Here is a 26,075-nt window from a genome sequence, read left to right as displayed (position 1 = left end):
ATGCCGATGCCAGCGGGAAGAGGAAAGCGACCACAGATGCCACCACCCGCGCCCTGCACACCCCCCCCCCGTCAGGCCCTGGGCATCTGCCCTTGGCACGCCCGGCCCCGTCAGTCCTGTTCCGGCCCGTGAAGGGGTCCCAGAGGCCACCGCCCAGCGCTCACCTTTAGGAGGCCGATCTCCTTGACGCAGTCCTGCCGGGCCTTGGCGTCCATCATCTCAAATATCTGGGCGAGAGGAGAGGGAGAAGCAGGACGGTTAGAACCCAGCGCCACGACTGGCTCAGCCCCTCCTTGCCGAGTGGCCCTGCCCGTGAGGACAGCAGCGCTGCCTCCTGGGCCCCGGCCACGTGCCCGGCGCCATGCTGGCCGCTTTGGGCTGGACCCTCAGGGCGACTCCCCCGGGGCAGGAGGTACGGTCACTGACGCCCAGAGGAGGAGACTGAGGCCCCGAGGAGCCCAGGGACTCGCTGAGGGCACACCCTGAGGAGTGGCCGGCCAGGAAACACGCTCAGAGCCTCAGTCTTCCCCTCTGTGAATGGGGCCCGTAGCCCGAGCTGGACAGAGTGAGAGGGTGAAGGTCAGCCCTTGGCGCCTGGACCCTCCTCCCCCGAGGGCCAGCACTCACTCAGGGTGGGTCCTCCCTCCACCTTTTTTTTTTTTTTTTAAATATATTTTATTGATATTTTACAGAGAGGAAGGGAGAGAGATAGAGAGCTAGAAACGTCAATGAGAGAGAAACATCGACCAGCTGCCTCTTGCACACCCCCTACCGGGGATGTGCCCGCAACCAAGGTACATGCCCTTGACCGGAATCAAACCTGGGACCCTTCAGTCCGCAGGCTGACGCTCTACCGCTGAGCCAAACCGGTTTTGGCATCTCATCGATGTTTCTAACTCTCTATCCCTCTCTCTTCTTCTCTGTAAAAAAATCAATAACATATATTTATATTAAAAAAAAAAAAAAAAAAAAAAAAACTTACAGCAGGCGGCCTCCACTGGCTGCCACCCCAGGACTGGCTGCCACCCTGGGACCGTGCCTGTTGCCTCCTCTGCCCAGGCCACCCATCTCGCACAGCGGCTCGGGAAGTTCAATGGAGGATGCAATGGCGTCTCCTGCAGCGAAGCAGCAGTCCCAGGGGCCCAGCGGCTCTCACCAGAGTTGAAATGCATCCTGGCCAGAGTTTGCCGCTTAAAACCGTCCGCTCAACCCCCTCCTGCCGTCTGGGAGGGACACGGGGTTGGGAGGGACACTCGGACCCAGTGCAGGCAGCAGGGTCGTGGGCCTTAGTTAAGGTGACCAGACATCCCGCTTTCGGCGTGGGACAAATGGTTAAAAACCGGGACTGTCCCGCTTTTCTGAGGGCTGCCTCGTCCTTCCCTGCTGGGCACCGGTTTCCTCTTCCGAGCAGCGGGATGCTAGTCCCGGGCCAGGGCTGCTGTCCAGGCCCCGTGAGCTCCCAGCAGGCCCGGTGCACACAGTAGGTGCTCGGTTTTTTCCTTTCCGGCTCGGACTGCACGTTCAGGAGTCTGCCCGGTCTCTCATACCCAGTGAGCTGGGTACTAATTTCCCTTCTTTACAGCGAGAGGCAGGGGAGGGGGAGGAGGGGGACGGATGGCCCTGGGCCACCTCAGGGGCGCGGGCTCCCGCACAGCGGCTCTGACCCACGGGGTCGCCGGCTCACCTGCACCTTCTTCAGAGCCACCGTCTTCCTGTCCAGCAGGCAGGTGGCCTTGTACACCTCGCTGAACTGCCCCCGGCCGATCTTCTTCTCGATCTGGAAGTCTGCCAGCGAGCAGCGGAAGGACAGGGCGTTCGGGTGCCGCTGGAGGGGAGACAGGGGCAGCGGCGTCCAGCCAGGCCGAGGCGGGTGTGCGCTCCCCGGCGGCCCTCCGAGGGGCAGGAGGGCTCCGGTCGCCACCGCCCCATCATCCTCACCGCCCGACCCCCCGCTCTCCACACCCACCCGGTGCTGCCCGCAGGACTCCGCTCTGCAGACGAGAAACCGGGCTGCTGGCTTCCTCCAGGCCCTTCTCACCCCCCCCCCCCCCCCCCCCTCACGATCCCATCCCGGGCTCGTCTGCTCCGTTCTGCCCGCCCCGCCCCCCGCCCCCCACCGTGGGCCTCTCCGAAAGCGGGCTCCTGTCTCCGTCCCCTCCATGTCCCCTGAGCCGAGGACGTGCCGGGCATGTTTGCCGAATGACACGTGGAATGTGCTCAACGTGGTGACCGTCCACGGCCAGTTCTGGGTGCCGCCGAAACCACACCCCTCAGAAGGGGGTAAGGCCAGCGCCCGAGGAGTCACACGCACTCCGGGAAACCACGCCACGCTGCCTGCTGTGTGTTAGGACCTACTATGTGCCCGTTACTGTACTGGCTGCTTAGACAGGTTTTGTGGCTCAGACCTTCGAACAGCCTTGTGAGTTATTAATCCCACTTTATAAATAAGGACAGGGAGTCCCCGTCCCCCAGCCAGGCAGTGGGAGCTGGGACTTGAGTGCCCGGGGACCAGAGCCAGCGGCACTGCTGGGTGACATGGGACTCTCCCTCTCTGGGCCTCAGTTTCCCTGCTGGGACTTGACGTGCTTGGAGGATGTGATCTCCAAGGGTCCTTGCCCTGGGAACCTGGGCTCTCCTCCTCAGGATGCGTGCTGGGTCCCCGCCCCCATCCCCCCAGGGCCCCCGCCCCGCCCCACAGCCTCCAGGGAGCTCCCAGAGGACGTGGGTGACAGCCAGGCGGCTGGCTGCCGCTCCAGCTGCACATCTGCATATGCGATGACCCAGATTTGCATTTCCTGTCACAACCCATTCGACCTAATTAGAGGAATGAGCTCCCGTGGAGGGGCAGGTCACCGGAGCAGCAGCACAGGCCAGGGGGCCTCGCAGGGCTGGCTGGGGCCCGTCGCCGGGGTGGCCTCTGCGCTGGCAGGGGGCACCAGGGGACACGGGGCCCCGGGCGCAGCCGCCTGAGCCAGCAGAGGCCTGACCCTGACTCCACTCCGGGGCTGTGAGCGGGAAAGGAAAGGTGACCGGAGCACTCTGCGCCGCCGCCTCCAAGGCCTTCCTTGTCCCGGGCGAGCCCTCGGCAAGCTCGTCCACGGCCTGGCCTCAAACACCAGCCTCATAACACCTCCACGAGGTCCAGGGAGATGATCCGGAGTAAAAGGTCCCTGGAGCTCTGAACTGCGAGGCGAACACGGGCTGGGCCCAGACAGCGCACACCAGGGGGCTCACTGTCCGGATCCTGCCAGCCTCCTGGGAACTGCTCATCGGCTGGCCTGGGCCCGGCTGGCTCCCGGGGAAAATGAACAGCCTCCAGGGACACGGGGCCCAGAGCTCGGATTCAGGTCCACGTTCTGCCACTTCCTGGCCGTGACCCTTAGGCAAGTCCTTCTGGGCCTCAGTTTCCTAACCTGTGAGCCCCAGGGGTGAGACGGGTGAATGGAGGAACGCAGGCGGCACACAGGATCGGCTGTGTGTCACTGGCGTTGGCGTTGGCGTTGGCGTTGGCATGGCAGATGCCTGTGGCACAGCAGCACCTATTCCCGGGGGGCTGGGCGGCCGGAGGCAGGGTGTGTGCGGCACCCGGCCTGGCAGACGCCTGGCCCAGGCCACGGTGAAGGGCGGTTACCAACCTCACAACCGCCCTCCTCCCCACGGAGGGTCTGCACTGAGGGGAGGCCCAGCGCTGGGCTCTTTCACTGTGAAAACTAAAATGGTTTTTACACAATAAGAGTAAGATCAACGGCCTGCCATTTCCGAGATGCGGGATGTCACGCTGGATGTTTAAAGTTTACCATCTCACGTAGCCTCCGTGGCCCCATTTCACAGATGAGGAAACTGAGGCTCAGAGAGGTCATTTACCCAAGGTCACCTGGCTGCAGTAAAGCAGTGACATCTGAGACTGCTAGCCAAGGGATTGCACTCTCCTTGGCCATTTCTGACTCCTCAGCCTCTTTCCCTGGGCGGGAGCCCTGTAGTTCTCCCCTGAAGGCAGAGGAGATGGGGTGGAGGGCTGGGGAGGCAGTGGGGACGCCAACCCAGGCGCTGCTGCCGGCGGCAGGGGCCTGAGGGAGGAGGCCTGGAATCCCCAGAAGGCCACAGAGAGGAGGGGGCCTCTGGAGGCAACGCTGGGGGTCAGGCTAAGGAGCCAAGAAGATGGCGCAGGCTCCTGAGTCACCTCTGTTCCCAGCCCACCCTCCCAAGAAATGCTGCCAAAGACAAACGTACAGGGAAGGGGGTACCTGGGACCCCGACCTCCTCCCCCTGCCCCCTCCCCCCCCCACCCCGAGCTGGGAGAAACCCCGCTTTCTCCTCCGAGTCAGATCAAATTAGGCCACACAGGCCCCTCGTCCGGAGCTAATCTGAGTTAAAAATGTTTGAACCACAGTAAGCCTTGGCCACCGACAAATTCTTTTTTTTTCTTTCCTTCTTTTCTCAAGCAGGAGCATAACATGCCACGTTAGAAGTATAAGAATGCATTCGCCCAATTAATTTCCTGAAATCTCATTAAAAAATGTAGCCTGACGAAGCCAGACTTCTGACCTGAATTTTAATCATCTTTACACTGGATGGGTCTCTTTCCCCCCCGATATTTGCAATGCATCGTTAATTCTACAGCAACCGCTCCTGGGATTGCAGAAAGCACACTTCATCAGAGTGACACTTCCTATCCACCATGTCCACCTTTAAAGACAGCTGACACCGTGCGTAAGGAACGTGGGTACGTGTATGTGGCCGTGCGTTTCAAATCCACGCTGCGCGGCCGGGCGCGGTTCACACAGAGTCCATACTGTCCGGCTCTCAGGGGCCAGCCCCGCCCGGCTCTCCGCAATCCGGCTAATTCCAAACTCAACAAGGTGCCCGCGGGCCGCACGCCCAGCAGAGCGACTCCCGCCTTCGTCTAACTTAAGCCCTCGTCTAACCCGACTGGCCCTGCACCTTCGGGCCTGGCTCTTCCCTCTTCCTGGAACACGCAGACCCGAGGCACAAACGAGACAAGCGCTGGCCGAATGTACAACAAAGCAAACACTCCTTGAACTCTAATGACCATCAACGTTTGGTCACTAAATCTTCTCTAATGACCATCATTGGCTCAGGAATATTTTCCTAAAGGTCTGGGCCTGTGCAATGCTGTCTTCATCGCCTGCAAAGTCAGGCGCGGTTCTCTCTCTCTCTCTCTCTCTCTCTCTCTGAGCGCCCAACACGGCGGAACTTGGCCTAGCCCAGGCAGGTCTGCACAGACTTCCAGATGGAAGACACATCAGCCAGGGCTTTCTCAAACAAGAACACGGTCCTCTGCTCGGAAATTCATGTGGCTCTTCCTGGGTCAGCTGAGCTTTGCCTTTCATTCCTGATGAAGATGCTCTGCAGCAACTTGGGCAAAAAACATAAAGCATAGATGCCTTTTCTCAACTGCATTCATTCATTCCCTTAATAAAAGCCAGCATATACTAGCTTTCCCGATTCCTAGTATATATGAATTTCACATATAATCCTGCCATGTTCAGCAGACATATTTTCACATGTGGAGAGCTCTCAGAACTGAAAAGCTCCTGAAATGAACAAACCATGTGTCTTGGGCGCAGGAGGTTATTACAGATCGGAGGGCTACCTTGTTCTTTCTACATTGGGGGTATTTCCAGCTCTGGGCTCTTTAGCTGTGAAAACGAAATTAACTTTTAGACTATTACCGTAAGATCAATGACATCTCATTTCCGTAACACCCACGATGCTGGGTGCCAGGCTGAATGTTTAACGTATAGCATCTCATTTAGTCTTCATGGCCCCATTTTACGGATGAGGAGACTGAGGCTCCGAGAGGTCAGAGGGATGGAGCTGGGGACGGAGCCCAGTCCGGTCTAGCGAGCAGCATTCCTGCTGCCCTGCAGCCTCGCTCCTGCCTCTGAGGACGGTTTTGGGGAAAGAGCAATGCCTTCTGCCATAAAGGAAAATGCCATCCACTGCAGGTGTTTCTCTGTCCTGAACCAGGCAAGGTTCGGGCCCTGTATCTCCTCAGATGGCATTTAAATACCGGACGAGGAGACTGGAGGTCCCAGGCTGTCCTTTGTCCACCCAACCGTCCGCAGGCCCAGCGTCACCACCACTGTTCTTCCCGCTCCTGCGAACCTGGACCGGGGCACCGACCTGCAGGACCGGGGCACCGTCCTGACAGGCGCTGGCCAACGCCGAGCCATCGTACCTAATGACACGTCACTATGTCATCACCGCGCCAACAGACGCCATGGCGGCCCAGCGCACCCTTGCTCGTGAAATAATTACGGGTTCTCTCCTCTGCCAAACGAGGCTGTAATTAACACTAATTGCTTGAAACGCAACTGGCTAATTCTGGGAGATTAATCAAGGGGGACCCGAATGCTGGTGAATGCTTAACGGGACAAATTGCTCCATTACCCGCGGAGGCCCCGCCCCCCCGGCCATCGCCGAGAGGTCCGGTGGACTCCGGACCGGCAATGCCCACGGACTGCCCAGATGTCTGCGATCCACTCCCCCAACTCCATCCAGGAAACGGGCCCTGCATCTGAGCCAGTGACAGGAACGGAGAGTATAGAGGCCCTCGGACCCTTGTGCACGTGTATGTGCGCGCGCGCACACACACACACACACACACGCAGTCTCTCCTAGTTCATATGTCGCCTCCGTGTGAATCTGGGAGTGTGGCCTGAGGGGAGCACAGGGGCCAGAGAAGGACTCAGCACCTCTGTGCAGTGTGTAACCTGTGCAGCTCGGCCCACACAGGCCGCCCGCAGGCCTCCGACAGGGACTGCGCAGTTGGAGGCTGTGACGATCCTTCGTGGCGGAGGAAGGTGGCTGGCTGGCTGCCTCCGAGCCTCCCCCTGACTGGGATCTCACATCCTGGGACACAAGCCAACCTGGACAATGACGTTTCATCATTCCAGGCTGCCCACAGGGCACCAGGGCGACTGGCCCACCTGCTCTGCCCACGCCCTCTGGCCCCTGCAGGCCTGTGCCGGCCACTTCCTCCAGGAAGCCTCCCTGGCTTTGGGTCAGGAGCCTTGTTGGAGCTTCACTGGCTCCGAGTTTCCTGCGTTCTCCCGTGAGACTGCGTGCTTGGTTAGAGCAGACGTGGGTCTGTGTGTGTCCTGGGTGCACTACACGCATGTGCGGCGTATTAACCCAGCAGGCATGGGCGGCTCCGGAGGACTCTCTGTGTAAGGAGGGACGAGACCCAGGATCCAGTCCCCAGTGGGACGTGCTCAGGGCCGTGACCCGGTGCCCGGGCACAGTGTGGAGCAGCACGGAGGAGGGGGAGGGGGAGAGGAGCAGGAAGGCTCCCAGAAGCCGTGGTGTTTCTGAGGCTTGGAGGAGGAGGAGTCTCTGCCCAGAGAACAGCCTGGGGTGTGCGAGCAGCTCAGCTCAACCCCAACAGCTGCCTTCAGAAAAGCTGCGGAAGCCTGCCTGGCTCTCCGAGGCCCACAGGAGGGTGAGGCGGGCGGGAGGCAGCCTGTGACTCTCCGCTTTGCTGGTTCTGGATAAAGCGGCTGAAAGGCTCACAGCACCGACCACAAGGGAGGCGGACTCCGGCCCCGAGGAAGGAAGGTCATCCTGACCCCAAGTCCTCCCTGCCCATTTCCTGCACCCTCCTTCCTCCTCAGCGCTCCACAGCTCCCTCCATGTCCACCTTCTCAGCGTGCTGATCCCTCTGAGATAAAACTGCTCCATCCACATGGGAACCCCCGGCAGGCCCAGCGCCTGCAGCCCAGCCAGAGGCCGGCTCAGAGAGGCTCCCCGAGTGCCCTGAGTGAGATGAAGGCTGGCCAGGCCAGGCAGGGAGCTCAGCTCCCGTCACTGGGCATGTGCAGGAGGCAGCTCTGCCTCGGGGCTCCCTGCGGAGAGAGGACAGGGCTTACCTGTGGGTCAGGAGGGTGCGCAGGCCCCGGGGCGTGGCACAGGCTGTTGGAGTTCCCTCCGTGGGGCATGTGGCTGGGCTGTCCTGCCATCCTGCATGCCAGCCTCACAAGAGCACGGGCTGCAAAAGAAAAGGAGGGCCTTCTTGTGTATCTGCCGGTTCCCTCTCTCCCCCGACAGCCGCGGGTGGGGGAAGCGCTTTCCTGGCCCCGTGTTACAGGCGTGTGAGTGGCGGGCACAGCAGGGAAGCCCCTTGGCCGTGGCCGTCCAGCTCAGAAGTGGCGGGGCTGGGCCTCCACACCCTGGGTGACACACTTTCCCTCCCTTAGGCTGTCCTGACGGGGTTGCTAGGATTGCCCCTGAAGGAGGGGAAACTGAGGCTCAGCAGGGAAAAGTCTAAAGGTGGCCCCGGCCAGACCCAACCCCACCTGTGCCAGGTTCCAAAGCCTCATCAAGCCTCTTGGGCGTCGGTGTACACCCTTGTCCCCCGACATCCGTCCCACGTAACCCCAGGCTGGCCGCCTGGCCGTCAGGAGAGGCAGACCCTGAGCCAGACCATAAGCAGCGGCTGCAGGAAGGGCCCCGCGTCCCCCAGGGCACCGATCGCTGGAAGGCCAAGGCCATGGGTCCTCTCACAGTCCTGCTTGAGGGAGCAACCCTCTCAGCCTCCAGGGCTTGTCACATCCGAGGCTCCCAGAGAGCGTGGCGGCTATCACTAGTTGCCATAGTAACCGCAGCAGCGGTCCCTGGGTGCCACCATGCGCCCAGGCCTTCTGAGAATCACTCCCAATATCACTCCCCCTCCCGGTGTCACAGCAGACAAGCACCCCGGGGCAGGGATGGAGGCGCAGACGTGCAGACGCAGAAGCAGCTGTGGGGGCCGCAGGAGGACACCACCAGCCCCGCGACCGTCCGGGAGCAGCCTCCTCCTCGGAGGACAGGCCCTCATTCACCCACGAGCATTTCTGCAGAACCTACGTGTCCAGGGCCACTCCTCCCTCACACACCTTCCTTTAAAAAAAAAAAAAAAATTATTGATTTTTTTACAGAGAGGAAAAGGGAGGGACAGAGAGTCAGAAACATCGATGAGAGAGAAACATCGACCAGCTGCCTCCTGCACACTCCCTACTGGGGATGTGCCCGCAACCAAGGTACATGCCCTTTACCGGAATCGAACCTGGGACCCTTCAGTCCGCAGGCCGACGCCCTATCCACGGAGCCAAACCACACCTTTCCCCTGCGTTTTCGGGTAACGCTGCTCTCAGCACGCACAGCAGGGGGCAGAGAGCGAGGCCACAGGAGCGGGCGGCAGGGCACGGGCTGCGGTCCACACAGCTCAGGCCGGCAGGGCGCCCCGAGGAGTCCACACGGCCGGCCCGCCCCTGCGGCCTCCTGTCTGTGACGCTGCCCAAACTCAACCGCACACGGCATTCCGTGTGGTTCCTCCTCGTGTGCACAGAGGAAGGCAGAGAGAGCTCTTGCTGTCTCTTTTTTCTCATCTCCCATCAGTGTCGCGGCGAGGGCACGGTGACGCTGCGCCTGTGCTGAGGCCTCGGTCCCCGCACACCCCTCCCTGCGCTGCCACATCTGCCCGCCACCTGCCTGCCTCCGCTGGAGCCTCCCCAGTGACACGGTGAGAAGCCGAGCTCGAAAGGCCCCGGGATAAACAGATAAACACGAGCAGCTTCCCGAGGCAGCACCGTGACTCCGGGGGAACCGTGAGCGACAGAGGCCGCACACAGAGGGAGCCGCGTGTAAAATGCGCATGAATTTTAAGATAAAACCCGAGGCCCCTGCAGGCTCTGCAGCTGCTTGGGGCTGCACCCCCAGACCCCTCGGGGTGACATGTTCACCGTCCTCTGCCCTTAGGGGGACCTCTGGGGAAGGGGGGGCGAGCTGTCTTCCGCAGGAAGGTTCTGTCTCTATCGCAGGGAGCGTGCTCACCTGCCCGCGGCTCACAGACCGCAGGGCCCCGGCCCTGGCCTCCCTCCCCCGCGGCCCACCTCACACATGCTGCCCTCTGGCCCTGTCACTCCCCCGCTGGGACCTTGGCGGGTCACAGGGGTCAGAGGCCTAGGAGGTGTGTGCGAAGGTCACTCCCCACACCCCCACCCGGCGATCCCGCAGCTGAGCTCCGAGGCGGCCGTCTGCACGCCCTCAGGAGCTTCTCAGGCCTCCCCGGCCCCTCACACGGGAGCAGCGGGGGGGCCCCCCACCCGGGCCCCTCGGAAATCGCCACCATAAGCCGACCATCGTGTGCGCCCGCTCTGCCGGCCCTGCTGCCCGCGCTTCAGCTGTCCACCCACCTCGTTTGGACCATTCCACGGAACAGGGCCTCTTGTTGTCCCATTTTACAGATGAGAAAACCGAGGCACACGGAGGCTAAGAGACGTACCCAGATCACACGGATCCCAGGCAAAAGGAGCCGGGATTCAAACCCACGAAAGCACCTTTGCCCCAAACCTCCTCCGTGCTGCGCTCCTCACAGCCCCTCCCAGCATCCTCCGCTTCCTGCCTAGGGGCTCCCCGCTGAGCAGGAACGAGGTCTGTGCTGAGCGGGGCCACGGGGGGACATGCCCCGCCACGGGGCCGCCTGGCCCTTGGCCTGTGGGATGGCACAGCGGCTACAGCACTGCTGCCCACGCTCCTTTCTGCCAGAGCCCTGGGCTTTGGCGAATTCCTGTTCCTGGGTGCCTTTCTGTCCGGAGCCTAACGGGAGGTGGGGCACCAAGCTCCCCAGTGCAGAGGGGGTGGGGGGGGGGCGGGGCTTGGTTCCAGAAAAGCAGCAGCCACGGAGGCCCCTGCAAGTCACAGCCCCCCAAGGGCTAGAGGGGGCCCCACCAAAGGCAGAGGCGGGGGGGCGGGGGGGGCTCTGAAGGCACCGAGCTTCCAGAGGGCCGGGTCTTTTCCATCCGTCCTGGGGCTGCTGGAGGAGGAATCAGGCTCGGAGGGGAGGCTCCAGGTCTGGAGTGAGCTCCAGAGGGGGGCGTGAACCCAGGCCTCACCGACTCCCAAGCCCCTCCTCGGCCCCAGGGCCTCCAGAACATGTCAGAGAATGTTCCTTCTTTTTTGTCTGTGCTTCCACAGAAACCAAACCCCTTTATCCCAGACATTTCCTGCCAGGAAGTGCTTCTTAGGGGGCTCAGGCGCAGAGAGATCGGGACAAAGGGGCGTGGAGGGGGGACGTGGGGAGCGGGCGAGGCACCAGGGCGCAGGCCGCCCCGCCGGGTAACACGGGAGCTGCCTCGGCCGGGCGCCTGCCAAGCGGTGGAACAATGAGGAGCCGGCTGCCAAGCCCGAGTCAGGGGCCAGCAATCCTCGGAATGTGAGACCCAGGGCGGCAGGCCACGCCGAGGGCCACCTCCGAGAGGGCCTTTCTCTGCAGGGAGCGAGGGTCCTGCATTTCCCAGCACTGTGGGCAGTGTGGCTTCCCAGCCTGGGCTCCGGGCGAGGGGGGGGAGAGAGAGAGAGAGAGAGAGAGAGAGAGAGAGAGAGAGAGAGAGAGAGTGTGTGTGTGTGTGTGTGTGTTCATATGCGAGCGACATGTCTACCAGACTCCCAGGGACCAAATCAGGAGGAGCCTAGGGGTTATTTGGGATGGGCGACCTTTAAGTTACTCAGTTTCCTCATCTGGAAAACGGGGCCAATAGTAAAACCCATCTCTGAGGGCAATCGAGAGGCTTGAACAGGTTAACAGACAGGAACGCCGTAGAACAGAGCCTGGCACACCCACCGGCCCTGAGGCTTTAGCTGCTCCCACTGTCGTTAGTGCTGACCCTGGGGCAATGGGGAGGGACCCCTCCATGTGCCAGGCAGGAGTGGGCTCAGAGACGGGCACGGTCCTGCCCAGGGTCACACAGTGGGGACTCCAGGTCGGCTCTGCCTCCTGCACGGCGTGGCCTCTCTGGGGTGACTCCGGAGCAAACACCTCCATCCGGATGGGAACTGCGGCCGCCTTTGCCAAGCTCCTCCCCCCGGCCTCTGGCAAGGCTCTCACCGCTGGGGAGTGACCTCAGGGGGGCAGGGGAGCTTGTGTTCAATCCGGGCACTTCCTAGAAGGGATCAGCTCCCGAGGGGGGGGGGCGGTGATTACTCAAGTGGCCTTTCTGACCAAGCCTGCTGTCAGGCTTCTGCCTCCCAATTTCTGGAAACTTCAGTAGGGAAAGCCGCGTCCCTCCTCTCCTCGTGGAGGCCGGCGGCTCCCTGGGGCCCTCACCCGCCCAGGACCAGGTGACCCCAGGCCCCAGGAAGGCTCAGGCCGGGCCGAGGACCAGGCTCAGGGCAGGGTGGGGGGTACGTGCATGGGGTGGGGTGTTGTGGGGTTTCTGGAAGCACATTCTTATACCCAGTGGGCGCAAGCGCTTGTCCCTTGGCTCCAAGCCCTGCGTGGAGACCGCGTGTCCCTGCCTTTCCCGCACGTGTGTGTGCAGGCGGTCGGGGTTCACCGGGGCCACGGGGCTGAGCCACGGAGGCGGGGGCCAGCTCTGGGGGTGAAGGTGGCGGAGGCTGCAGGTTCTGCCAAGCCCCGGGGAGAACCACACCGCCGTCCTGGAGGCTCGGCCTCCGCTGCCGCCGGACCCTGCGCGGGTGTCTCAGAGGGAGGCCCCTTCCCCGCCCTTCCGCTCACGAGCACATCACGGGCTGTTTTCCCGAAGCAGGACACCACCTCCTGCTTCACACTCTCCCCTGCGCACGTGTGCACACACACACACACACACACACACACACACGCTCTCCTGCACACACACCCTCCCCTGCACACACACACACACACACACACACGCTCTCCTGCACACACACACACCCTCCCCTGCACACACACACACACACACCCTCCCCTGCACACACACACACACACACACCCTCCCCTGCACACACACACCCTCCCCTGCACATACACACACATACACACACACACACACGCTCTCCTGCACACACACACACCCTCCCCTGCACACACACACACCCTCCCCTGCACACACACACACACACACCCTCCCCTGCACACACACACACACACATACACCCTCCCCTGCACACACACACCCTCCCCTGCGCGCGCGTGCGTGCGCGCGCGCACACACACACACACACACACACGCTCTCCTGCACACACACACACACACACACACACACACACACACACACAGCTTCCTTCCCCCAAATGAGGGCCCAGCACCAGGCAGGCCCCTGCGGCTGTGTCCACTTGACCAGCAGGCGCCCGGTGGCCAGTGCTTAGGATGGATTCCCACTGCCTGGGCCTGTGCCAGCTGGGAGAGGGCAGGGCACAGCCCGCACTGCCCAGTGCGCCCTCCGCAGTGGCCATCTACTGCCCCACAGGAGGCAGGCAGCTCCAGCCGGCCACTGGTGCTGTCAAGGCCGGGCCAGCTTCAGCATCAGCCACCCCCTCCTGAGCTCAGTGACTTGATCTCTTCCAAGAAGCCATCACCCCCATTTTGCAGATGGGAAAACTGAGGCTCCAAGGAGTCCCAGATGGCTATTATCTACATGATGTGAGGCGGAAGGGCAAGTTCAGGCCAGGAAACTGAGGGGCCCAGGGCCACCCAGCAGGCAATAGGGGAGAGTAACCCTTGAAGCCAAGCCTGTCTGATGCCCCAGCCCACACAGCTTCGAAGAGAGCATGAATGAAGGGCTGTGTTGTGGCTCAGGCTGCCCCCGGCCCCGCCCCGGCCTCCCGTCTCTTCTGGTCTTGGGATGAGCAGCCGTTACCCATTCATCACTTGACAGGAAGCAGCCAGCTCTCAGACCGGAGTCCCGGGGGCCTGGGAGCCGCAGGGGAGCAGCCCAGCTGGTGTCTGGTTTCCTGAGCGTCCCCTCCGCCCCACCCCCAAAGCCACACTTGCTGCTCTGATTCCTGGGCCCCGATTCCAGCGGGAGCCTGGCTTCCCTTAGACGGGGCCCCTGGCAGCCCCTGCAGAGAGGTCCCGACCCTGCCGGGCGGCGGGTGGGCCGGCAGAGCCTGGAGGCCACGGCCTTGCTTCCCACTCAGCTCACTCCCCAGCACCAGCAGCTCGCCTCTCCTCACCCATCACCCACCCCACTCACCCCCTCCTCTCTCCAGAGCTCCAGACCCCAACCGCTCCGGCACCAAAGACTCTCCTGGCCCAAATGGGAGCTTTTGCCTGACCCTCCCAAGTCCCCATCTTAGCAACGGGCCACCTGTCTGCCCAGGGATTTGGCAGGAACCCAGACTCACCGCACCCCACGCCCCGCCCTCCCTGGGCCCAGAGCGGGGACTTCATCTGGTCTGCCGATTCCTTCCCCAAAGAAGTCTGCGCTCACCCAGAGCCTGGCCCTTCTCAGCAGCTCCCTCCTGCCCCGTGGCCCAGCTGCTTCCAGGCCACCATGGGAAGGCCCCCTCCAGCACACAAACCCCAGCCAGCCCATCCCCACCCCCACCTTCCCGGGGTGTCCCACACGACTGAGAAAGCACTGCAAGCTCTGCCCAGCTGGTGGGGGCCTGCCTTCCCGCCCCCAGCCCCCCCGCCCCTGCCCCCACCCCGCCCCTTTGAGGAGGAAGACCTGCTGAGCCTGTCTCTGTGCCAGGGAGTCACAGCTGCACCTCAGCAGTTCCTGCCACCAGGTTGGCGATGCCCCACTTCACCCACGGGGAGACTGAGGTGCAGAGAAGTCAGGTGACTTGCCAAACTCGTGCAGCCGGTAAAAGGCATGCCCTGTCTGCACCCAGCTCCGACGTCTGCAGAGTCTGGCTTTCCGTCCCATTTGTGCGGGGTGATCCTTCCGGACCACCTGGGAGCGGGGGTCTCTCCCTCTGCTGGGAGCTCTGGGCCCCTCAGACAGGCTCGCCACCCCAAGGGGCCCTGCTCCCCAGGGAAATGAACTTGGGTCTTTCCTTAAGGCCTCGGCAGGCTCTGCTTCCCCTGAAATGAACTGTCTCCTGGCAAACCTGGCTCCTCCTTCCCGGCCCCACCTGACGCTCCTTCCAGGCAGCCTTCCCGGACTGCCCGCACGACGCCTGGCTCTCCATCCCTGGCGCCTGCGCTGTCACCGGCTGCCACATGTTTTCCTGGAGTGCAGAGACCAAAACCCTCACCCTGTGGCCCCAGCGGGCTGCAGAGCGAGGACCGGGGACAGCCACGCCAGCATCAGGAGAAGGAGCCAGGGAGGCAGCCCCGGAGCTGGAGGGCCTGGGTGTGTGCGAAGAGCTTGCCCTGGGCCCAGGACAGCACCCATCATCCCTCCCAGCAGCCGCTCCCCAGGGCCGGTTCTGGAGCCCCTGGCCTCCCCTAATGCTCAGGTGGGATGGACAGCGGTGCCTGCAGGGAGAAGGTTCTGTGGAGAGCTCTCCGCTCCGCCACCAGGAAGGGGCCCCGGCAGCCGACCCGCCCTGAGACAGTGCTGCTCTTTCTGCTTCTCCTGCAGCCTCAGGAGCTCTGCCAGAGCCGGGGTCACTCAGTGTGACCTCCCCCTCCCCCGCATGGTGGCCAAGGCCAAGTTCGGCTGACGGCACTGGCCCAATGGTAGCCAAGGTCGAGTGCTCTGTCAGCCCAGGCTCCCGGGACCCCCCCACCCCGGGCCTGCCACTCTGCCACTTGCTGGGCACACCCTCCCGTAGCCCAAGGTGGCAGGAAAGGGGGAGGGGGAGGCAGGGCGAGGGCAGGTACCTTGCAAAGCGGCTCCTGAGCGGCTGGGGAAGCTCTGCTCGGCCTGGGCTGAGGGTGGCCTCGGTGCCAGGCGGGTGAGGGAAGAGGGGCCGGCCCTGGCTGCCTGGGACTTCCCCTGCCCGAGCCGCCATGCCCAGCCACTGCCGAGAGGAAACCCCCACCACACGCGGTTCCCGAAATAGCTCCGGCCGCCACCTCGGAGGCGAATGGGAGTCGTCGCCGTCGCCAGGAGTGCGATGCTCACCAGGGGCTGGCCTGTGGCAGCGGACACCGGGCGGGCGGTCTGGAGAGGGTGCCCGCCTGTGCCTCGGCCGGTGGGCTTGGGATGCAGGCAGAGCCCACTCCGGGACCGGCCAGTCTTACTCCCCCACTCAACCCGCCGGGAAACCGAGGCAGAAAGCCAGCAGACCTGCCGGGGCCACCAGCTCAGCAGCGGCAGCACCTGGCCAGGACCCAACCCCCTCCGCCCACGCCACACCCACCCTGTGGCGAAGGGCTCAGCCTCCCAGGCTCTGTCAGTCCTTCACCCCCAACTGCAAGCCCCAGGATCAACCCAGCCCGGGCCCTGGAGCAACGAGGGGCCCTTCTCTTGTCCCAGGAAGGACCCCACCCGCCCCACTGGGGCCCAGCAGATGCTAAGAAGCACAGACCTTCTTGCTGTCCCTTTAAAAGCTTACCCTCATCTCTCTCTTGTGAACTGAGCCCAAAACATGTATTGCCAGAGCGGCCCTGGGTCCAAGTCGTGAAGCTACCACGTCCCCGTGGGGTGTGTGTCCCGTGTCCTCATGGGTAAAACAGGGACAAGAACAGGTGGCACCGCCCCCAGCTGCCGGAAGGTTCCTGGCTTGACGTGAACCCAAAGTGCTTAGCCTCGGGCTGGCACACAACGGACACCCAGGTAGCGGGTGCGGGGCCTGTGCTGACTCCCAGACCACACAGATGGAAGCTTTGCTCTCACGGGGACAGAACCGTGGGGCACAGGGACAGATATCCACGAGCCAGAACAGGGCACGAAGATGCCCCAGGGAGAGGACGGAGGGGCGCTCGGGTCTGGCCAGGCAAGGTCACGGACAGCGTCTCGCCACAGGTGGGGTTTGAGATGGCTTAGAGGGATGGGCATGATTCAAACCAGAGCGGAGGGGGTTCTGGTGGAGGACACAGTGGGATCAGAGGCATGGAGGCTGGTGCACCTGCAGGCAGGTGGGAGGAGGTCCGGGCAAGCTCTATGATGGTTACTATCCTATCCTATATAATAAAACCCTAATATGCAAATTGTCCCCTTGGGAGTTTGACTGTTTGCTATGACATGCGCTGACCACCAGGGGCTGGCGCAGAAAATGGCAGGTGTCAGCGATGTGGCAGTGGAAGTACTGCCACCCCAATGGGCCCCGATGAGAGCGGGACCTCCACGGGATGGTGGAGCAGGTTAGGGGTGGCGCCAGGCCAAGGTGAGTGCAAGCAGGGGCCCAATTGTCCTGCTGATCGCCCCACAGACACGACCAGCAGCAGGGGTGGGGCAGGACCACTCCCCTTCCAGGCTCCCAGGCACTGAGGGAGGCAGGTGGGTAGTGGGAGGGAGCCCAGTCCCAATCGATTACCCCGCAGACAGGATGGTGGAGCAGGGGAGGGGTGGTGACAGGCAGGGCTGTGGGGCTGTGAGGCTGAGGTGTGAGCTGGGGCCGGTGCCCAGGCCACCCTGAGGGACCCCGCCCATGCACGAATTCGTGCACCGGGCCTCTAGTTATCATTATAAGAAACCATGCTCATCCAACATCAATATCCCTGCGCCAAACATAAGTGACAACCCGCTTAGCAAATCAGCTGCCACAGTGAGTCTGGTCCTCAATCTCTAGAGGATCCCAGTCTGGTGGCCATCCAGGCCCTTGGGGCTGTGCCCAGGGCAGTCAGAGGAACCTTCGTTAGGAGGAGGCTGGGAGAGGCCACACTGGCGCCTGCTGCATCCTCCCCGAAGCTGGGAAGTGATGGCAGAGCATTTCACAAAGTTACCGGGACGATGAAGCTGGGCCGTCTTCCCCTCCTCCCACTGTCTCGATAAAATAAATCTTGGCCCGCGGCTGGCGAGAGACCCTATATATTTACATGACGATCGTGCCTCATGATCACAGGGCCCGCGCTTCCGGCAGGCAGCGTGTGGCAGGGATGACAGGGGTCCTGGGAGACCCACTATTTTCCGGCGACTTTTATTGTCCATTATATCCCAGCGTTTACAGGGCTCTGCTCCGGGCCTGGCAGGAACAGCACACACAGCGGGGCCCGCAGACCTTGATATTCCACCCAAGGGGATGCAGATCTGTCTGAGGGCCCCCTCCCTCCCTCCCGTGGCTTTGTATGGCACTGAGACCCCGGGGCGCGCCCGGCGCGCCGGCGGGGGAGGGCTGGCCCGGTGGGAATATTTGCACCAAGGGAATTGGCAAATGCTACCAACCAGAGCTTCGTACAAGTATCTCCCCCCGCCCTGCCCCTCTGCCCGGGAACCGTTAACCACTCACCAGCACACCCTGGGGAGAGGGGACCCAGAGGATCACGGACTGACAAGGAAGAGGTGTGTGGTTGCAGGGACGTTACTGCGCTTTTGGACCCTCAGCTTTCTTGTCTGTAAAATGGGGACACGCCTGAGTGGCTGGGGCTGTGGTGAGATTACAGGATCTTATGGGAAGTTCCCTGGGAGACGCCTGGTCTGTGGCAGGTGCTTAATAAATGACAGCTATTTTCATTCATTCATTCAACACTCACGGAGCCCCTGCTCTGTACCAGACCCTGTCTGAGTGACAGGGATACGGAGATGCCCCAGGGGAGATAAACAGCAGGTTCTTCACACCCGAACAGGTCTTCGTTCTTGGTCACCTGCAGAGGGATTTTTGCCCACGTCATCTTAGGAAGCCTCGAGACAACTTTGAGAGGAGGGCAGAGCAGGAAATATGCCCATGGTGGAGACGAGGTAATGGGGTTCAGGGTGGGTATGGCTGGCCCTAGGCCCATGCCAGGGGGCAGCAGGCCTACCACGGCACCCATCTCTGGATCCCCGGGCCTAGCCTCTTGGGCAGGCAGCAAGAGGGGATGAGCTGGCAGGGCTCACCCACCCATTCCACAGATGAGGGGACTGAGGCTCAGAGGGGCAGGATTCCTAATGAGGCTGGCAGCTCCAGAGCTGGTGGCTGGGCGCCCAGCGGAGAGCGGGAAGCCACCAAGCCCCCCGGTTCCGACGGCCAGGAGGCCTGCCGAGGGGACGCGCCTGGCCGGCCTCCCTGGCCTCCGCACGGAGGATCCGAGGGGCGCTCGGCTGAAACAGGAGAGCGAGGCGAGTGCAGACAGCTCTGATGACTCAAGTGACCTTTGCAACCGGGAGGCGGGCGGAAGCGGGCGGCATTTCTGGTGGGTTTCACCCCACTTCCTAGAAGGATGCGTCACCCGCGTTCGCTGAGTCAGCACTCGCCCGCGTCCCGGCGCCACCTCTCGCTCTGCTCGTCCTCAGAGCAGTCACAGGCTGGCAGGTGGGGGCACCTTCTCGTTTCACAGGTGGGGCGCGCGGGGCCCAGACAGGAGGAGGGAGGCTCAGGGACACACAGCAGGACCTCATCGGGTCAAAGGCTGGCTTTTCTATTTTGGGAGAGAGGAAAGGAGAGACCCTCTAGAGCTTTAAAAGAAGAAGAAGAAAAAGGGGAGGGGAAAAAAAAAGAACAAAAAAAGAACTAGCAGCTGAATAGAATTGCAACAAGGCCCCTGGCCAGCCCAAAGAGGTTTCTGAAATTCTGGGCAGTCTGAATGCTGCCGGCGGAAGGGTCACGAGATTTCCTCTGCAGAAGGCAGAGCTGAAAACGTCTGACTGAGGGGGGCGGGGAGAGGGGGACGGGGAGGGAATGGTCCATGCGACTGGGAGTCATGAGTGTGAGCCTGACTGCCCCCAGTGACTTTCTGGGTGACTATGGGCCAGTCCTTTGCCCGTAAGTGTTATTAACGCCCCCTTCCCCCAACACACACACACACACACATACACACACACACACACTACATTAACTCCATTTTACAGAAGGGGAAACTGAGGCATAAAAAGGCCAGGCACGCTGCCCATTGTAGGAGGGAGATCTGGGATGTGAAGTCAGGTTGTGTGGCTCAGAACCAGGCTCCCAACGCCAGGCTGGTCCCTCGTGCCAGGCGGCCCTCCTGCCTCAGGGGCTCGGCGCCTGCGGCACTGCAGCCAGCAGGCCTGATTCCGGAGGCACAGACCATCCTCCCCGCCTCTGGCTGCCGCTCCACGCTGCTGCCTTTTCCGTGAACCGATCGCTTCGGTTTGCTCAGCAGCCGCTAGAACCGCCGCCCAGGGGGCCCTCGGGAGTCGCCCCGCCCCCGGCAGCCCCCGGCCCCCGCTCTCTGAGGCTTGCTGGGAGCCAGGGGTCGGAGCAGGAACGGACGGCCCCGCTCTGATGTCCGTTCTGGAGCGTTAACCCGGGCCCGCCTCTGGGGCCGCAGGAGGGAGACGGCCATTCGGGCGTCCAAGAAAGAGAGAAAGAAGCGTCTGTCCACGGCCAGGCAGGCTGCGCCGTGGAAACGATGCTACCAGCAGGCGAGGTGCCGCCCAGCTGTGCGCGACCCCCAGGAGCCGGACCTGGGACGGTCCGCGCGGAAGGTTCAAAGTCACCAAGCCGAGAAATCTGCCTGGATGCTCGGCTGCGACGTTCCCGACGGAATACGGTTCTGACCCCAAACCCGGCTTGTCTCCCAAAGCAGAATGCTTCCGGCAGCAGACCCCTGGCTTCCACGCAGCCTGCCGGCCTGCTCCCCTCAGCTCTCTCGAGAGGAACACTCATGCTAAGGAGAACAGCCCCAGCACGCGCCCCACCCCAGGCCACGCCCCGCACCGGGTCCACCTGCCACTCCTTAGGTGGGTGTGACCATCTCCATTCTGCAGACAAGGAAACGGAGGCTCAGGGGGCACATCCGGCAGAGGTGGGGTTTGGAATCCCGTGCCAGCCGGAGTGCAGAAAGCGGGGTGAGCCCCGACGGAACCTGTTCTCTGCACCACAGGGAGGAGCTCTGAGCAGACGGGGCAGCCCCGAGAGCTGCGGGGGCAGGTGCACGCTTCATGGCGGGCCCCGGAGGCACACCTCCAGCCCTCCGCGGGCACGGGAGGAAAGCCGGCAGGGGGACAGGTGGGGACGCGGTGGCCCAACTGCAGCCAGAACAGCTTCAGGAGGCGGCCTTTGTCCCGCCTTTTCAAGGACGCTGGAATCCACTCACTGGGAATACGCCATTCACACGTGGTGTCAGCGGCAGACAACCGTTAAACAAGCCGGCAGTTCCTGGGAGCCGGGGAAACCCTGCATCCGTGCACGCGAGGTCTCATGAACCCTGCATTTGAGGCTCAGGGCAGAGAAGAGATGTGTCTGAGGACATCCCACCGTCTGTCCCTCAGTGAACAGAGGAGAAGGGGGAGGGCACTCCAGGCAGAGGGCACAGCACGTGCCAAGGCCTGGAGGCTAGGCAGCCCACACGAGCTGCGGGGCAGGGGCCAGGGACCGCCGTGGCCTCGGGTCTGCAGAGGGCGGGGTGCTCGGCAGGACGGACTGCGCATGTGCCCCACGGCTAGTCCGGGAGCAAAGCCAGGCCCCGAACTCTGCTCTCGGGACCCCCCTCCGGGGCTCCTCCGCACACCACTGCTTCCCCCGCACCGGGCCCACGTGCGGTGTTACCTGATGGGCCAGGCGGAGATTCAGAGCCCCAGATGCAGTTCGGCAGCATCTTTCCCCATGACCTCGGCACCCTGCCCTGGTCACCTCGGGTAACTGCGTGCCCACAGACCGAAGGAAGGAGAAGCCCACAGAATCTCCCTCCAGAGACCAGGCTGGGATATACTCTCTCTTATTTGGTGAGCCTTCATCGAGCTCCCCCGGTGTGTCCGGCTCTGTGCTAGGCACCGGAAGGATTCCTACGTTGTGGCTACGACCTCTAACTCGCTGTCCTCATTCTCCGGAGAAGGACAGGGCTAGCATCATGGCCCCCGTTTCACAGGCGAGGAACTGTGAGCAGAGAGGCCCTGGGTCCTGCTTTCTCCAGATCACTGCCTAGGAGGTGTCGGGCTGGGACGCGGATCCGGAAACGTCTGACCACGGCGCCTCTGCCAAAGGAGATAAGGGTCCCTGGGGGGTGGACACAGCCGGGGTCCCTCCTTCCCGACCTCTATCCAGGCAGCAGGCGGAGGATGCAGGGGCAGGCGCCGCGGGGAACGGCGGGTCCTGGTCGTCACGGGCGGGGCTGCTGCCTCGGCCCAAAGGAGCAGGCCGCAAGGGGGCCTGTGCCGAGCGCGGAAGGTCCCTGGCCCTCAGCCGTCCTGGCCGATGCTACCGGAGGACTACATGCTGGCAGCCTGCGTTTAAGAAAAGCGTTTGAACGTGGACCGATCCGCTCACCTCTGGCGCCTGCATTCGAGCACATAAACAAGCCTGGGACCCAGAGAACCCCTGGCCAGGTCAGCTCCCGGAGTCTCCGAGTCTATTCAGATCTGGCCTGTGTGGGGACGGCTCTCAACCCGGACCTGAGTCCTGGGTGCGCCTGTCTCCTCCGCAGGAATGTCAGCCAGCGCCGTGGGTCTGCTGGTCTGCCCTGTGCAGCCCCGCCCAGGGCCTGGCATGGAGCGTGCCTGACACACTGTGCTGCCTCCGTGCCATCCTCACCCGCCGGTGAACAGGTGGCCTGGGGGGCCCTCCTGGCAACCCCGGGTTAACCCAACTTAAATGGCCACAGGCACTCCAGATCCTCTGGCTTTGCAGCACCCTATCAGACAGGCCTTCCTGCTCACCCCTGGGTCTCTGTGCTGGGTTAGAGAGCGATTCTATAATCTCACATCTACCTGAGATCTGGGGATGTGGCCATATTGGAAAATAAGGTCTCTGCAGATGTAATGAAGTTAAGATGAGGTCATATAGGATGTGTGTGGCCCTAATCCAATGGCTGGTGTCTTTTTAAAAATATATAAAAATATTTGATTTCAGAGAGGAAGGGAAGGGAAGAGAGCGATAGAAATATCCATGATGAGAGAGTCGTTAATCGGCTGCCTCCTGCACGTCCCCCGACTGGGGATCGAGCCCACAACCTGGGCATGTGCCCTGGACGGGAATCGAACCCAGGACCCTTCAGAACGCAGGCTCTATTCCCTGAGCCAAACCAGCGAGGGCCAATGGCTGGTGTCTTTAGAAGAAGACTTGGACACAGACACACGGGGGAAGTCCACGTGATGACAGAGGCACAGAGCCCAGTGCTGTGTCTCCAAGCCAAGGACGCCAAGGGTGACCGGTGGCCACTGGAGGCCGGGGGAGAGAGGCCTGGAACAGTCTCCCTCGGCGCCTCTGGGAACCCACCCTCCGGACACCCTGAGCGCGGACTTCTGGCCTCCGGGACTGTGAGGGAGCACACGCCTGCTATCTTAAGCCACACGGTCTGTGGTATTTGGTTGAGTTGGCCCCTGGAGTCAGCTGTCTCCCAGCCCGGCCCCGAGCCCGGAGCCCGGCCAGCCCGCACGTGCAGCTGCAGCTGGCCTCGGCCTCCGGCCTGCACACTTCGCCCGGAGCTCCCGCGGCTCGGCTGCTGCTCTGGCGCCACCAGGGGAACGCACCAGGGGCTCCGGGGCCCGGAGCCTGCACAGGCCCCGCAGGCTTCCCTCACACCCAGAAGCCGAGCCGGAAGACGCCAACTTTTCCTGGATAAAGTTTCCCACCATCCTGCATCGGAAGGATGTAAGAAGAATAGCCAGTGCCACGCCTGTCCTGAAGCTGTCTCTGCTCAGGCGCATCGGCGACCCTCTCCCAGAACGCGGGGGCCGGGCCTGGGCACCAGCAAACGGATCTAGTCACGTGTCTTCTGGCCGATCCTTTCGTGGCCTCCTCCTGCTCAGTCCTGTGAGTCCACAGGAGAGGTTTTCTCCGTCTTGAACATGGAACCGGTCGATTCCAGATACCTGGTGGGGAATTCTGGTGAATTCCCTCTGAGCACCGGGGCACCCCCCAGCCCGAGGGAGGCGGCATGCCAGGCCAGTCTGAAGGAGGGGGCAGGAGGAAAAGAAAAGAACATGAAAAGCAGGAGAGGAAGAGGGACACGCTGACCCTTCTTCCGAAGAGAACACCGAGTCGTGGAGTTGCGCAACGGGCAGGCCGCAGGGCGATGCCTCCCGCTCCCTTCAGAGGCACCTCGTAAACCCGCCGCCGTGGAGGGAGCGGCCAGAGGCCGGGCTGTGGAAGCATCTGGCCCGGCGGCCCGATAACCCACCAGGAGCGGGTCCTCCTGTGCTGCGGGGACCTCACACCCACCTCTGCCTCCGGTGACCAGGGAGGGCTGCCGGGAGAGCCACCCCGGGGACAGAGATTCGTCTGAGCATGAGGAACGCCCTTCTAGAAACCCAAGTGCTCTGATCCCGTGTCAGAGGTGCCGGAGGCTGTGGACCTGCTGCCCCAGCTCAGGCGAACTGCCTCGGGGGTGAACCTGCCCGCCGGTCTCAGGCGCAGGGCAGCAAACTCTGCTGATAAGGCCTGACGCCCTCGCCTTCCCGCCGGAGTCCATTGCTCCCTCCCTCCCTCCCTCCCTCCCTCCCGTCCGCTCTGCACGCCCAGGCCTGGGGCAGGGTGGGCCCCAGTTCTTAGGAAGCCAGGAAACACACTCTTTTCTGGGCTAAATGCCCAGATTCCTTGAGCAGTCACAGGACACGCTTTTTCTGAGCCGATCCAAAGCCACGAGCGTGGACTGGAAGCTTCTCGGGGCGGCGTAGACCGTCGTCGGGGACACAGACAGGCGCACCTGGAATTCCGAGCCCAAAGCGGCCAGCGAGAGAGGCCGCAGCGGGCAGCGTCTGTGCCCCGTGGGCCTCAGTTTTCTTTCTTTCTTTCTTTCTCTTTCTTTTTCTTTCTTTCTTTCTTTCTTTCTTTCTTTCTTTCTTTCTTTCTTTCTTTCTTTCTGTTTTCTTTAAACACACACACACACACACACACAAACAAAACGGGGGTTCATTCATTCTGTCATCAAGCATTTTCTGAGCGGCTCACGGAGCCAAGCCCTGTCCCAGGCACCCCTGCCCCCCAAGAGGTGGATAAAGAAAAGGCTCTTCTTGTGACGGCAAAGCATCCTGGGAGGGAAATGCAGGCAGGGAGTGGGCCGTCCTGCAATGAGGGTTCCCGCTTCACAGGGTGGCTGGGAAAGTTACTACATCAGACCGTGCAGCACATTGCTTAGCACACAATCAGCACTCGGCCGGTAAGCAGGGGCCTCCCAGCCCCACGGCCGGGGTCAGGTAAGGGGTAACCGAAGCCGGAAAGAGAAGGGCAGGAGTGGGCTGTAGGAACTGGCCGGGCTGGTTGGGGACCCTGATGGCCCCCGGTTTCCCAGGGAGCCACGGGGGTGCCCCCCATCTGGCCTGGTCCTAGGAGACGCCTGCTCTTTCCTGGTCAGGAAGCCCTGCCTCTGGCATCACGCCCCAGAGTCCCCCCCAGCAGGACTATGCCGGGAGGCACTGTCCTCCCTGTATTTAAATCGGGGATCCTTCCCTTATTTGCTGGGAAATCTGGCCCAAGTCTCAACACCTCCCCGAGCCTCCTTCCTGTGGTCTGTGATGGAAGGAGGTCTCCCGAAAAGGCTCACCGGTGCCATGAGACTCAGAGGCGAGGGCTGGGAGCGCCTGGCGCCAGGAGGCCCACCTGTCCCCTCTCTGCCCAGCGCTGATGGGGCGGGTGCCCCGGAGGAGGGGACGACCCTCAGGGGGAGGAAGTGAGAAAGAGGGAAGGGGGGGGTGCGGACACTGGCCTGGGCCCTTGGGTGAGGTGACCAGACGTCCTGCTTTTGGCGGGACAGTCCCGCTTTTTAACAATTTGTCCCGCGTCCCGCGGCGTTTTAAAAAATCGGGACTTTTTTAAAACGCCGAGGGACGCGGGACAAATTGTTAAAAAGCGGGATGTCTGGTCACTTACCCTTGGGGAGCCTGGCGTGGGGAGGGAACGGCCCCGCAGAAGGAGTGGAGTCGGCCGGGTCGGTGTTTGCTGGGTGTCTCACCCGCAATCCCCACCTCCCTGAACCAGCCCCTCCAGCGGAGACATGGATTCTGGTGACGATAACATGAGACCCCGATACACCGAGTCACCCTGCCAGGACCTGACCCGGTGGCCTCCTGCGCCCCATTCACCCACTCAACGTAAAACCATCTGGACCTCGCCCAAAGGGGGGCTCGGCAGGCCCCGCGGAGGGCCAGTGGGAGGTGTGGCCGGGCCCCCCGGCAGGCAGAACCCGGCTCCTCTGGAACCATCCTGCCTCACCTGGCTCCGTGAGGAGATGCAGGGGGCCGCGGGCTGGCCCGGGCGCACCGTCCTTCGGACCTGCCCTCCGTGGACAGAGCCTGGGAACGGCCAGCTCACCCGCGGGGTGCTGCCTGCCCACCCCACGGCTGCACCCCAAACCTGACGCCAGGAGCGCCCCCGTGCGGGGTGCCACACGGCAGCCCAGGATAGGCTGTGACCCCAGCCCACGCCCCAACACACACACCCCGCC

The 26,075-nt window shown here is 62.6% G+C and overlaps 1 protein-coding gene across 2 annotated transcripts in view; it reads right to left on the bottom strand.

Annotated features, from left to right (window-relative positions):
- NEK6 (NIMA related kinase 6) overlaps positions 1-26,075 on the bottom strand; it is a 64,355-nt gene that overhangs the window by 21,518 nt on the left and 16,762 nt on the right. For both annotated transcript variants that reach the window (XM_036411930.2, XM_036411929.2), the window contains 3 exons: positions 7,893-8,011; positions 1,685-1,825; positions 165-227 (listed from right to left, as the gene is read on the bottom strand). In XM_036411930.2, the coding sequence (XP_036267823.1) occupies positions 165-227; positions 1,685-1,825; positions 7,893-7,982 (294 nt within the window). In that variant the 5' untranslated portion in view covers positions 7,983-8,011. The remainder of the gene's footprint in view (positions 1-164; positions 228-1,684; positions 1,826-7,892; positions 8,012-26,075) is intronic.

This window comes from Pipistrellus kuhlii, unplaced genomic scaffold (genome assembly GCF_014108245.1).
Source record: "Pipistrellus kuhlii isolate mPipKuh1 unplaced genomic scaffold, mPipKuh1.p scaffold_m20_p_43, whole genome shotgun sequence".
Classification (NCBI taxonomy): Eukaryota; Metazoa; Chordata; class Mammalia; order Chiroptera; family Vespertilionidae; genus Pipistrellus; species Pipistrellus kuhlii.
Note: the sequence above shows the minus strand (reverse complement) of the source record. Positions and strands in the feature narration are given on the sequence as shown.